This window comes from Sarcophilus harrisii, chromosome 1, assembly GCF_902635505.1.
Source record: "Sarcophilus harrisii chromosome 1, mSarHar1.11, whole genome shotgun sequence".
Classification (NCBI taxonomy): domain Eukaryota; kingdom Metazoa; phylum Chordata; class Mammalia; order Dasyuromorphia; family Dasyuridae; genus Sarcophilus; species Sarcophilus harrisii.
Window position 1 is genome coordinate 431,209,574 of NC_045426.1, and position 14,565 is coordinate 431,224,138.

The window sequence follows — 14,565 nt, forward strand, 5'->3', positions numbered from 1 at the left end:
GTCTTAATATCTCTGTTTCTCCTCTCTACTATTGCCTGTCCTTGAGGATTAAAAGGTATGCCAGTGGTGTGTAAAATCTTATATTGTACACAAAAGTGTGCAAAATGTTTAGAAGTATATGTAGGGACATTGTCTGTTTTTATTGCTTGTGCCACACCCATAACTGCAAATGCTTGTATGAGGAATTCAGTGACCACTTGGGCTGTCTCTTTTGCTGCTGGTATTGCAAAAGTGAATCCCAAAAAGGTGTCTACCATAATATGGATAAAAGACAGACGACCAAAAGATTTATAATGGGTCAAATCATTTGCCAAATTTTATTGGGTCTCAAACCACAAGGGTTCTTTCCTGGAGGGAGTGTAGGAGCATGGAAAGGAAGGCAAGTTGTACAGGCTTTTATTATGCTCCTAGCTTCCTCTCTTGTTATTCCAAATTATAAATGAGCAGCCTGATGATATTTAGAATGAGATTTCTGAGCTTCTTGAAATAAAGGAGTATTGGCTAATATGGTTAGAGATAGGTATGAGGTAATACCACAAAGTTGTTTTAAATTGCATTTCTTTAATCAATAATTATTTAGAGCATTTTTTCATATGACTATAGATAGTTTTAATTTCTTCATCTGAAAATTGTTTGTTCATATCCTTTGACCATTTATCAATTGGAAAGTGATTGGCTTGCATGGTTCTTCACTCATGGTAAACCCCTTAATAAATGTTAAATTGAATTAACTTAATAGAAGTGGATATGTGAGGAAATGGAGCTAATCAAGATAAAGGGACAGAGAAAAATAATTGATGTCAGAAATGCTAGATGTTCTAGTTTATGAGAGAAGGGAATGAGGGCGCTGAAGGAAGAAACACGCTGAAAGGTTAAGTGGAAAGATGCTACTACCCCCACCATAAACTTTCCCTTCTTTACAATTTTGTCTAAAATATCTCTTGTCAATGTAGCAACTAAAGCAGCTTGTTAACTAAGGTGTTAGGCCCAATAGCATTCATTATCATGTAAACCAGCAGATTTTATTCTCTTCTCACTTAACCTGTCTACCCAATAATAGCAGCTTACTTTTAAGGGAGAGTGAGGAATGTCTTCCTTTTTTTTCCCCTTAAGTATTCACAACAACTAGCAACAGGCTTAAAATGAACTAAGATAGGTCATTTGTTTCATAATAATAGCTAGTATTTATATCAAACTTACTGCGTGCCAGGGACTATGTAAAATGCTTTATAATTTTCTCATTTGGTCCTTACAACAATCCTGGGAGATAGTTGCTATTATTGTTCCCATTTTACAGAAGAGGAAACTGGAGCAAACATTAAATTACTTGCCCAAAGTCACATAGGTAGTGTCTAAGGCTGGATTTATTCTCAGGTTTTTCAGAGTCCAGGACTAGTACTATGGACTATTCCATCTAGCTGTCCCCAACACTTAAAAGTATTCCATTTTGGTGGTATTTAAAGAGGGAGGAAAGAAAAAAGAAAACAGGGAGAAGAGAAGAGAGAAGACGAGAAAAAAGTAAAGAAAGAAGGGATAAAGAGGAAAGAGCAGGGAAGGAAAAAACAGCTGCTAAGAAGAAAAGAAAGGGAAGAGAGGTTATAGGAGCAAACTTGCATGATCTAGAGCAGAAGTGATGCCAGAAACCAAGACACCAGGTTCTGCAGGTAAAGAACTAGCTTGTCTAGGTGCTGTGCCAAACCTGAGGGTAAATTTGAAAGACAAATGTATAGAAAAAGAAATTCATATATAATACCGAAACAATAACTCAGGAACACCACAATTAGGGCTATATTCTCCAGTTCTATATTCCTAGATTTTCTGAGAAAAACAAGGCTATTTAACCAACTACAAGATTTCACAGTTAACTTTTTCAAATTGGTTTCTTTTTTTCAACACAGGTATTTTTAGAACAATTATAACTCAAAAGCATGTGTATAAGTTCAATTAATCAGAATTTAATCAGAATTCCCCTTTTAAAAACTATATCATAAAGACATTTGACCTGAGGTTATTTTTTAACATTCAATTTACTCTTGGTATATTAGTCTCAAGAAGAAATATAAATGTTCAAAGAATTTCAAATTAAATTGAACCAAAATATAAAACACAATTATTACAATTATGTATTTAATACCAAATTACTCTGAGAAAATATTTCGAAACAAATTCATAGTTAAAATCCATTTTCAAATAAAGTTGAATATCAAACAAATCTGTAAAATCAAAGAAAAACAAATCTACAGAATCAACACTTTCTCAAAAAAAAAAAATCAAGAACAAAGAAAATTAATTATAACCATCTGGAAACAGTAAAATATTCTATTTAGTGTCATTTAATTCATTTAATAGTAAAAATGAATTGAGATAACCCCAGAGGAGACTTTTAATACCAAGTTACATCAAGTTAAAATAAAGTGGACACCTAGAAAAGCCAGAAAGAAACCATAATAATTATTCACCAAATGTGGAAGTGAAGTAGGGTATACTGCACCCCAAAATTTGTGAGTAGTATATAGACATGAATTTCTGGTAATTTTAGCACCAGCTAGCAAATCAATGCAGTTCTTTCCCTATTCCTACCCTTTCTCTGAAATAGGATTAGTTCCTTCAGTCACTGGCAAGTATCTGTGTTGGAGGAGGGAAAGCCTAGAGCCAATGGATCATTATGTTCACGCCATACTCTAGGCGTAGGTTTGCCTGCGAAATACAATGAAGCCTACAAAAGTCACTTTATAAGATAATAGAGAACTCCACACAGTTTTAAAAATTTCTGTTTGTTTCCAAATGAGCTAATAAAAATGTGTTTTTATGGCAAAAGTCAAATATAGTATCAAGTACCAATTTATTCCTTATAATACAATTAGCAGATTATTCTGCCACATATTTTATTAGTCATGCTTGGCCTCTAGACTTTTTGATTTATTCTATTTAGTCTGGATTTCATCTCTCCAGAGAATTTCCTCCATCAAATGGCAACTGTTCTGTAACTCACAGTACGTATAAGAATAGGCTGGGGCACTGAGAGTTGAAGTGACTTGCCTTCCTGCTTGGATGGAAGATCTATATCCACTAATCCAGGCTCTCTCAGATGCATTCATTTAATAGTTTGCTCCATGTCCCTTAATGACTAATACATTAATTCTTTAAAAAAAAAAATTCCAAATACCTAAATTGGCAATTAAGACAAAAGATTTATTTTAAAAAGAGACAGCACCCACAGGCTACAAATTTTAAAACTCTCAATTAATTTGCTAAACAGATTCATTGGTACTAGAACTAGTAAAATCCTACTAACATTAAAAACAAAATTCAGTTTTTAATTAAAAATTCCTTAAGAGAAGTGAGCAATTTGGCTTCCCTGGCAAGGTGTATTGTTTAGGATACTTTCTCACCAATGGACATGAAGGTAATATCACAGTCTGAGACAAGACAAACAACATTTAATGCATGTGTGCTAACGTGTTAATCTGGGGCGACCAAATTACATTTTGCACTAAAGATTTAAAGACGTGCTCTTTCATCATAAATAAATTCAGGACTTCAGTCTTCAAAATGTCGTGCCCATAAACTAAATAAGGTTTCAAGCAAATCACTCTAGGTGAATTTAAAGGGAAGGCCCTTCCACAGTCCCATCTATCTGTTTCAGCTGTTTTCAGGGAAAACTTTTAGCGAAACGAGGCTCTCACTTTGCGGCCCTTCAGAGGTTGTGGTGGACGGTGGTTGCTCAACAAGAAGGCAGCTGCCTCACCCTCTGCAGTGTACAGGAGACTTCGGAATTTGGCTAGCTGTTAAAGAAAAGAGGCAGATATTTCAACACTCAATTGTCACGCCAACTGGGTAAATACCTCCACACAGAAAGTTGACATACCTAGCACTTAACCCTTGCCAAGATCTACTACAACTCTATGACCAGTCAGTCTGAAACTATATAGTAATTTTACTAACATCTCTTTTTCCTCTCTTCTAAATAAATATTATTTAATATTTTTGAATGTCCATATGATGAGATCCTGAATATTGTTTTGGACCAAGAAAAACTAAAGAAGTGATCCCTGAGGCAGGCAGGCAAAAGGTTCTGGTAGAGATCAGTTTAGCTCCATGGTCCCACCCTTTGGGGAGGTGGTCCAGTCTGAAATCCAAGTTATGCCAAACTCCTGAAACCCACCCTATGTAGAAATCCCAGTCATGTCCCTGAGGTTAAATTTTCCCTATAAACTCTACTTGCGGACCATCCCATGGCTGCTGTTCTCTTTGGGTCAGTTCCCCATGGCACTCTGCCCCTGGTGTCTTTCCCTTTCTCCTCCCCCACTAAGCTTCCCAATCCCGAACATTACAATAGACCATATCACATATGTTGCTCAGCATTGTTACACACACACACAACACTCCTCTTGCCCTACACAAATACAACATAAGCTCCTTGAGAGTAGGCACTATTTCAGTTCTGGCTTTCATTCTCTCTCACTGAGGTGATTTTCTATATATTGTTTCAATATGGTAGAAAGAGTATTCATATGGAAATCAGGTCATAGAATTGTAGATAAAGATTTAGAAAGGAATTTAGAGGTTGTTAAATCTAACCCCTTCATTCTCTAAATGAGGGAACTCGGGGAGAGAGAAGTTAATTTCATTGTGTTCAAAGTCCAACATTATTAAGTGACAGGACCAAGATTTAAACCCAGATCCTCTGATACTAAATCCAGCATACAGACATAGGCTTAAAGTCCTTGTTTCACTGTTTGACAGATGTAGACCTTAGATAAATCAATCTCTCAGAGCTCCAACATTTTCATCTATTAAGTGGGAATAATCACTGGACAGATAGCTCAGTGAGATGTAACTTTAAGTCAGGAAGACCCACCTCAAACACTTCCTGAGAGCCTGGGGACAACCTCTCTAAACCTTAGTTTCCCCATCTGTAAAATGGTAAAAATAACAAATTAAGATACTGTTGTTAGAGTTGTGAAGACTGAATGAGAATGCATGTAATACACATGGAAAACTTTAAGGTTGGTCCTGGGTTGTTTTGGCCAAAGTATCTAATAGACCATAAACTCCTAGACAACAAGGACAGTCTTAGGCCTCTTTTTGCATCTCCAAGGCTTAACACGATCTCTGACACATAATAGATGTTTCATAAATGTTTAAACTAAAGCTTAAAGTCAATAATAGATGTTGAGCTGCTTCTACTATATATTGTATTCAACTGATATTGGTTGTTGATCTTAGTTATATTTTGGTTTAGTATTTGGACCTAAATGTTTCATCTATAAAGTGAAATAAGAAGCCTTCATCCCAATCCTAATTCAGAAGCTAGCTAGCTATATGTCTCTGGGCAAGGCCTCTAATCTTTCTCAGCCTCTCGCATTTGTAAAACTGTCTAATAAAAATATCTACCTCATACAACTGTTGTGAGGATCAAATGATAAAATAGAGGTTATGAGGTTATTTTCAAATATTAAAGCACTTTCTAAATATTAGCTATCATTATTACTATCAAAGTCACTAGGCCCATAGTAAATAATTTGGTACATTCTTCTGTATATACTGTATACACTGTGATATATTAGACCAACTTTCATTAATCACCTATTATATTCAAGACAAAAATTAAGTAATCTCAAGGAATTTGGATACTGATGTTTACAACATATAAAACTCAGATTAAACCAAGTCTTCACAGTGAAAGTTAAGAGAGATTTTCTAGTTACTTGATGATTTAGAGACAACCCATGTGACCAAGAAAATCTTACCTAATTTTTCTTCTCAACTCAAACTCTTAATACATTTCTGAAGCAGTAACACCAATGAAGCTTATTAGAGTATTTCCTGACTTTTTCAGGACATTAATTTCTTTACAAGTTGGCTTTTCAGTATCCTTCTAAATGATTATCCAAGGACATTTCATGATTTTTCTATATTGCATAGATTTTATGCAAGGTAAATTTTTACAGAACTTTATATTACTTGAAAGAAATTTAATAATGGATTTTTTTTCCTTTATACCATATAGTAAAAAATGTTACATGCAAAGACTATGTCATTTTTCTGGGATATAGACTGATATAACTCCAATATCACTAACAGAAAAACAATGTAAAAAAAATCATAATGAAGTTGAAGAAAGCTGAGCAATTTGATCCAGTGAATTTCATATGCAAAGTCAATTCAGACAACCTAGGTGATCAAAAGTCACAACTTGAATCATTGGCAATCAAGCTGCATTAATGACAAGAATGAAAAATATGTTCCCCAAAATGTTAGAAAACAGTAAATCTTCCCATTGGCATGTTAATTAGATCAAGACTTTAGCACTTAAGTGTTTTGAGTCCAGGGAAGAAAAATAGGTTTGAGTGAATCAGGAGAAGGGAGATTGAAACACTTAACCTGTACTTCAGGCCACAGCTTCAGTTGGCAAGGTAGAACAACGGCAAAGCTCAAGGGAAAAATATTTGGCAACAACTTCCTAAATAAAGAGAAAAAAATTTTCCCTGCTCATAACATTATGTGGTAGAATGTGACAGAGTCTCAAACACAAATATGCTTAATTAAAAAAAAATAATCTATGAAAACTGAGAAGGAAAAATACAAATGTGGAAGAGGGATCCTAAAATAATTTTTATGTAAAAAAACCTCTTTTACTTGCCAATGTTTTTCTTCCAAGTATGAGGTAAGTTTAAGGTGACATGAAAGCATAGTTTTAAAATATTAATGAAAATGTTAGCAATTAATACTGCTGAGACTACATACCACAAGCACTGATGGATAAATAAAAGTGTATTGTTTATTTACATTATAAGGTACCTAAATAAAAAACAGTATTTATTAGCTTTCCCTCATAAAAAGAATTAAATTAGTGACTAGAAAACTCTTATCAACAGTGCTAAAAACATTTAATCACCTTTTATATTTTAAAAAATGTAAGTGGCCTGCCTCCTTCTTTTCTTTTTTTTTTTTATTTATTTAATAGCCTTTTATTTACAGGATATATACATGGGTAACTTTACAGCGCCTCCTTCTTTTCTTAACAAAGGTGAGAGACTATAGATGAGGAACACTGCATGTATCACCAAGACTCAGTTGATGTGTGGTTTTAAATTGACTGAATTGTTTTTGTCCCCTCTTTTTTTTTTTTACTCTTTTGTTACAGAAAGTGATTTGCTCAGTATAATGGGACAAAAGGACATATTAAGAAAGGAAGGAGATATAAAAACACACAATACTAATAAAGTTTTGAAAAAATAAAAAGCTTAATGCCTATTTCATAACATAGTTGTAAACTCTATACAGAAATATTTAAACTACCACCCTTCAAAAGAACCTCATTCCCAATTAAGAATGAACATTTTTGAAAAGTTTTGACACTCTTTATTGACTATGAAAAATATTCATATTAAAGCATTTCAAAGTGAAACAATCACATTAGCACTCTGCTTTGCAACTGTTCTTTGGTTAAGCTATAAAGAATGGCCATTCTGCAGGGTCTGTGTCCTATCCATTAATTAATTGCCCTTCAAAAGTCAATTCTGGACAAACTATGAATACCTTGTGATTCTTAAGAGCTGTGATTTCTTAAAAACCTATCCAGCTACAATTTTATATGTAAAATGATGAAGGTGATGCTAATTTTGCCACTTTACCACTTATTACCTATATGATGTTGGGCAAATAATTTCATTTCTCAGGGCTTTGGTTTCCTCATTTGAAAAATGAGGATGCTGGGCTGGAGGATCTCCAAGATTCTCCCAGTTCTAAGTCTGTGATTCTATGACTGGTTGAACATTTTTCAAGAGGCTTTAAAGAATCAATCATGCCCTCATTGAAGTATGTGAGAATCACGTTTTTCTGTATTTAATAAATTAATCATATCCTGGTGAAATTAACAAATAAGAGAATATGTGAGATAGAAGAAGAATCACCTTGACATCTGAAGGACTTTTGTAAGGCTGCAATTTACCTGACATGCTGAAAACCATTCACTGGGTAGCTGCCATCTCAGTCAAGTATAGCCCACTTCAGATTTCTACTGAAAGGTTAAATAAACATTTCTAGGTCTTTTGCCTCAACCAAAATCATATATTTAGAATGGCTAGGGGCCTTGGAAGCCATCTACGCCAGCTCTTCCATTTTGCAGAGGAAACTGAAGTCAAAAGAGGTACTGGCTTATCCAAGGTCACACAATCAATAAGAGTCAGAGACAGAACTTGAACCTAGGTCTTCTTATTCCAGAGTTAGGTGTGCTTACCATTGTACTAGACTGCCTCCCATTCTAAGGAAGAACAGGGACAAGAGAATTCTGAGGAACATCCAATGGAAAATGGGACATGTTTGAAGCTCAACAGAAAATGTTCCCCAATGTCTGTTACTTGGTTAGAAGCGGTCAGACTTCATAAAGCAGTCCAGTTCAGATGAGATAAGGATGCTAGGGAGAATTTCCAGGGATGGCACTTTTCACTCGATAAAATAAAACAGGCTAAGGCCAAGGGGTCCTCTGAGGTAGCCTAACTTTATCATTGTTATTAATCAACTAGCATTTATTAAGTGCCTCTTATATGCCAGGCACTATACTTGAGAAGCACTGGAGAAACAAAGAAAAGCCAAAGACAGTTTTTACTCTTAAGGAGGCTCACAGTCTAACGGAAAAAACAATATACAAATAACTACATAAACAAGATACAGTGGGTTTAACTGGAAATAATATAGAAGGAAGACATTAAGATTAAGGAAAAATCATTCCCATATGCTTTAAAGTCTGCAAAGCATTTTCCCTATAATACCCTTATGAGATAGGAGGTACAAGAATTATTATCCTCATTCTATCACAGAAATAAAACTAAGTGGGGTCTTAGAGGTCATCTAGTTCCTTCTGCTCATTTTATAGATTTTTTTTTTTTTTTTAAGAGGCAGCTATATGGTACAAGGATAGAAAATGGGCCCTACAGTCAGGAAAGCCCGAGTTCAAATCCAGCTATAGACAATAACTGAGTGATCCTAGACAAGGTTTGTCACTGCTTGCTGCTTCAGTTTACCAAAGTATAAAATAAAGATAATGACATCTACTTCTTAGGGTTTGTGCAAGGATCAAATAAGATAGTATCTGTAAAGCACTTAATACAATACCTAGCATTAGTAGTTACTTAATAAATGTCTGGTTTTTTTTTCCTTTTTATACGTAAGAGAGTGAAGTCATTTGTGAAAATGTCATACAGGTAAAGATTAAGGGAGCCAGAAGTGGAACCCAAATTTCCTGGATTCGTCTGGTGGTCATTCCAGTTCACGAAAAAATTTCTAAAAGTTAAACCATCTTGTAGTGATGTAAGAGTCTCAGAAGGGCTTTATTATTATGCAGGTTTTACAGATAAAAATAATGCATACAGGTTAAATAATTTGGCCATTGTCATACATATCTCACACAGGCCAAAATTTGAATGCAGGTCCTACATCTCTAAAACCTGAGCTCTTTCTATTAATCATGATATTTAAGATGCAAGTCAAATACTTATTAACATAAGTTTCTTGAGTGCAGTGGATATTTCATTCCAGCTCTTAGCACGGTGCCTAGCACATAATAAATGTTTGCCCACTACTTGAATAACTGCTTATAACATACCAGTTAAATGGTAAGGTACATAAAGTAAAAAGAAACCCAAACAATTCCTACCCTTACGGAACTTAAATTTTTATTGTAGGAGGAGGGATAAGAGAGAAACCCATTCCTAAGTAAATAAATAAAAATTTTTTCAAAAATAAATACACATTAATTTTGAGTAGGGAAAGCAGTAACAATTGAAGGAAATCAGGAGAGATTTCATGTAGGAGATGGGATCTGAGGTTGAATTAAAGAATTTTGGAGGTGGGTAGACTTGTAGCTCTCATCTATTTAACCATCCTGTTTCATGGATGAAGAGAAGACCCAGAGAAATAAATTAATTTATACAAGATTATACATAGTTTATAGCAGCTCTTTTTGTAATGGCAAAGAATCGGAAACTTAGTGGATGCCCATCCATTGGGGAATGACTCAATAAGTTATGATATATGAAGGTAATAGAATATTATAATTCTATAAGAAATGATGAACAAGCTGATTTCAAAAGACCTGGAAAGATTTATATGAAGTGATGCTGAGTGAAGTAAGCAGATCCAAGACAACATTGACACAGTAACAAGATTATGTGATAATCAACTGTGATGGACTTAGCTTTTCTCAGAAATGAGAGGATCCAAGACAGAGATGGAAAATGCCAATCATATGTGGAGAGAGTACTATGTCAAGATTGAATGTGGATGAAAGCACAATATTTTCACCTTTTGTTTATTTGGTTTTTTTCTCTTTTGGTTTGATTTTTCTTTTTTTTTCCTTTTTAAAAAATAATAGCTTTTTATTTTCAAATACATGCAAAGATAGTTTTCACCCTTGCAAAACTTTGTATTCCAAATTTTTCTCCTTTCCTTCTCCCCCTCCCCTTCCCCTAGACAGCAAGTAGTCCAATAAAGGTTAAATATATGCAGTTCTAAACATATTTCCACATTTATCATGCTGCACAAAAAAAATCAGATCAAAAAGGGGAAAAAAGGAAAAAGAAAAACAAAAGCAAGCAAACAAAAATGGTGAAAACATTATGTTGTGATCCACATTTAGTCCCCATAGTCCTCTTTCTGGAGACCGATGGTTCTCTCCATCACAAGTTTGTTGGGGTGTTGGAGCTGGCCTGAATTACCTCAATGTTAAAAAGAGTCAAGTCCATCAGAGTTGATCTTCACAGTCTATATATAATGTTCTTTTAGTTCTATTCAGTTCACTTAGCATCACTTAGTACTCAGTTCACTTAGCATCTCCTAGTCTGATTTTTCTTGCACAACATGACAAATATGGAAATATTTTAAAAGACTGGATGTGTTTTACCTATATCAGACTGCTTTCTCTCTTGAGGAGGAAGGATGTAAGGAAGGGAGGGAGAAAAATTTGGAACACAAAGACTTAAAAAAAAGAATGCTTAAAACTATGTGTATTTGGAAAAATAAAATACTGTTATAATTTTTTTTTGAAAGGATTACACACAGATAATGGGAGAATTAGGTTCAGAACCTGTATCTCCTAACTGATACTCTATTCTTTTGAATATTTCTTATAATCATAAGGAAAGTGGAATACCTAACAAATTCTGGGGAATCAATTTCAATTTGTATGGCATTGTTTACTTTCAAATGTCTTCCACACAGAAGATAGGACTAGATAGGGGTTGGATTAAATGGCTTCTGGGGTCCTTTCCACATCTGTGATCCTGTAACTAACTTCTTTTGATCCTCAAAATAATATTTTGGATTAGATAGAATATGCATGATCATCCCCATTTTATAGATAAGGAACTGAGGCTTAGAATTCTTACATGACTTGTCTGAGTCACAAAGTTCTCAGTAGCAGGATTCTTGAAAGAACCCAGGTTTCTTGGCTCCTCATTTTCATTTAATGATACAAATAAGATAACAGATATCTGTCATTCTCTGTGCTTTCTGTATGGTAAATGATAACTCTGCAACTATATCTAACCTAGTCCTGCCTCTAGTGACAGGACTGGAGGGCAGCCTGGACAAAGTTACCTAAAGTAACAAAATTACAATTTAAGAACTGAAAAAGATCTTTTCTCATTCTCCAGAAGAAGAAATATATAGGTTCTCTTTGAGGGTAAGTGAATTGGTTAAAGTCACACATCTAATAAGAAGCACATTCACAAAGTATGGATCTTATTCTTATCACCTTTATGATATATTTACAAGGCCTCGGTGTATGTCATCCACCATAAGGCTATGTTCTGTGGCACCAATTCAAGGCAAGGAAGCTACCTAAATGATTCAATTCAATTCCACAAATGTTTATTAAGCCTCTACTCATACCTAAGAAAAACAAAACACTATTCCCATGGAAAGTCTCTCTTCTCTTGACCTGCACAATCCTGTTCTCCCATTCCTTCTTGGTTCCCTTCACTTATGCTGGGTTCTCTGGCCCCTTTATTGTGGATGTGGCCCAAGACTCTGTCTTTGGCCCTGACAGGTAATTCGGTAAACAAAAAAAAAAATCATAAAACAATTACTTCTCTGAAGGAACTTGCTCCTAGGAAAGGTTGGGGAGAAGGCCCAAAAAGGAATCAATTCAAGGTAGTTTAAGGAGGGTGAGAACACAGACAGGGATATCAGGAAAAACTACCTGAAGAGATGAAAGTCACTGCGGTTACATACTCACAAAAAAACTAGTGGGCTGTTGATTAACAAGTAGGCTAGTCTGACTAGAATGCAAAGTGCTTGACAGGAAATGATATGAAAATGAGCTTGAAAGGTAAATGGCAGCCAAACTGTGGGACACTAAATGCTAGATGGAAGAGATTATATTTTATCCTTAGAAGCATTAAAATTTCTGATCAAAAGAAGTGCAAGTCCTACGCTGTGTCTTAAGAATATTAATTTGGAGTGAAGAAGGACTAGAAACAGGACTCTGTGGTTACTACATGAGATTCTCATATATATACATATATATGTATGTATACATATATATGTGTATATATATATATATTCCCTTCTCTAGTCAAAGTGGCCTCCCTGCTATTATTCTCCTGTTTCTATGCCTTTGACTTTATGTCTGTAATGCATTTCTTCCCCATCTCCACATCTGAATTCAAAGCACAAAGTGGTACCTTTCTTACATGTACCAGATCTAAAACAATATTATAAAGCAGCTGTCATCAAAACTAGTTGGTACTGGCTAAGAAATAGAGTAGTTGATCAGTGGAATAGATTAGGTTCACAAATCACAATAGTCAATGACTAATCTAGTGTTTGTGTAAACCTAAAGACTCCAGCTTCTGGGATAAGAACTCGCTATTTGACAAAAATTGCTGGGAAAACTGGAAAATAGTATGACAGATGCTAGGCAGTGAACAACACCTAGCACCCTATAACAAGATAAGGTCAAAATGGGTTCATGATTTAGACATGAAGGGTGATACAGTAAGCAAATTAGGAGAACGAGGAATAGTCTACATCTCAGATCTATGGAGAAAGAAGGAATTAATGACCAAAGAAGAACTAGAGTACATTATGAAATTCAAAATGGATAATTTTGATTATATCAAGTCAAAAGTTTTTGTACAGACAAAACTAATGCAGACAAGAGTAGAAGGGAAGCAGGAAGGAGAAAACTGGGATTTTTTTTTTTTTTTATAAAAGGCTTCATTTCTAAAATATATAGATAACTGACCCAAATTTACAAGAATACAAGCCATTCCCCAATTTATAAATGGTCAAAGAATATGAACAAACAATTTTCAGATGAAGAAATTAAAACCATTTCTACTTATATGAAAAAATGCTCCAAGACACTAATGATTAGAGAAAAGGAAATTAATACAACTCTGACATATCACTACACACCTCTCAGATTGGCTAAGATGACAGGAAAAGAAAATGATAAATGCTGGAGGAGATGTGGGAAAACTGGAACACTTGAATTGTTGATGGAGTTGTGAACTGATCTAATCATTCTGGACAGCAATTTGGAACTATACCCAAAAGGCTATCAAAATGTGCATACCCTTTGATCCAGCAATGTCTCTATTGGGCCTATATCTCTAAGAGTTCACAAAAAAGGGAGAAGTACCCACATGTGCAAAAATGTGTGTAGTAGCCCTTTTTGTAGTGGCAAGGAACTGGAAACTGAAGGGATGCCAATCAGTTGGGGAATAGCTGAATAAGTTATTGTATATAAATATTATTGTTCTATGAGAAATGATCAGTAGCATGATTTCAGGAAGGCCTGGAGAGACTTACATGAACTGATGCTTAGTGAACTGAGTAGAACTAAGAGAACATCATACATAGCAACTAGATTATGTAATAATCAACTGTAATGGAGTTGGGTCTTTTCAACAATGAAGTGATTCAAGCCAATTCCAACAGATTTGTGATGAAGAGAGCCATTTGCACCCAGAGAGAGACCTGTGGGGACTGAATGTGGATCACAACATAGTATTTTCACCTTTTTTTTGTTGTTGTCTGCTTGCTTTTTTCCCTATTTCATTTTTTCACTTTTTTATCTGATTTTTCTTATGCAGCATGATAAATATGAAAATACGTTTAAAAGAGTTGCACATACTTAACCTATGGGGAGGGAGCTGGAGAGGAAGGAGGGAAAAAAATCTGGAACATAAGGTGGTTTTGAAAGGGTGAATGTTGAAAACTATCTTTGAATGTATTTTGAAAATAAAAAGCTATTAATAACGATAAAATAAAAATAAAGAAGTGCCACTTTTAGATACAGCTTGTCCTACTTTCCCATAATTGCTAGGGCTTTCCCCTAAAATTTTTATTTTTTTAATCTAAAACCTTTATTATCACATTTTATATAATTCTCAAGCGTCCCACAGTACCTCCTCTTCTTTCTCTAAGCTGAGGATATCTCCAATCCTACTCCCAAAAAAACTCACTCTTCTACATCTCGTATCACTCCTCTTTCATCCCTATATCCCTTGAAGAGGCAGCCCTTCTTGTCAACTCCTCTACAAGTATCATCAA

The 14,565-nt window shown here is 34.8% G+C and overlaps 1 protein-coding gene across 2 annotated transcripts in view; it reads right to left on the minus strand.

Annotated features, from left to right (window-relative positions):
- Positions 1-1,555: 1,555 nt before the first annotated feature.
- LOC100917223 (carbonic anhydrase 13) overlaps positions 1,556-14,565 on the minus strand; it is a 46,613-nt gene continuing 33,603 nt past the window's right edge. Inside the window, exons 7-8 of one of the 2 annotated variants that reach the window (XM_031946204.1) lie at positions 4,862-4,916; positions 3,711-3,785 (exon numbers count right to left, since the gene is read on the minus strand). In XM_031946204.1, the coding sequence (XP_031802064.1) occupies positions 4,863-4,916 (54 nt within the window). In that variant the 3' untranslated portion in view covers positions 3,711-3,785; position 4,862. Of the gene's footprint in view, positions 3,786-4,861; positions 4,917-14,565 lie in introns of both variants that reach the window. The other variant, XM_003759666.4, reaches the window with a different exon arrangement.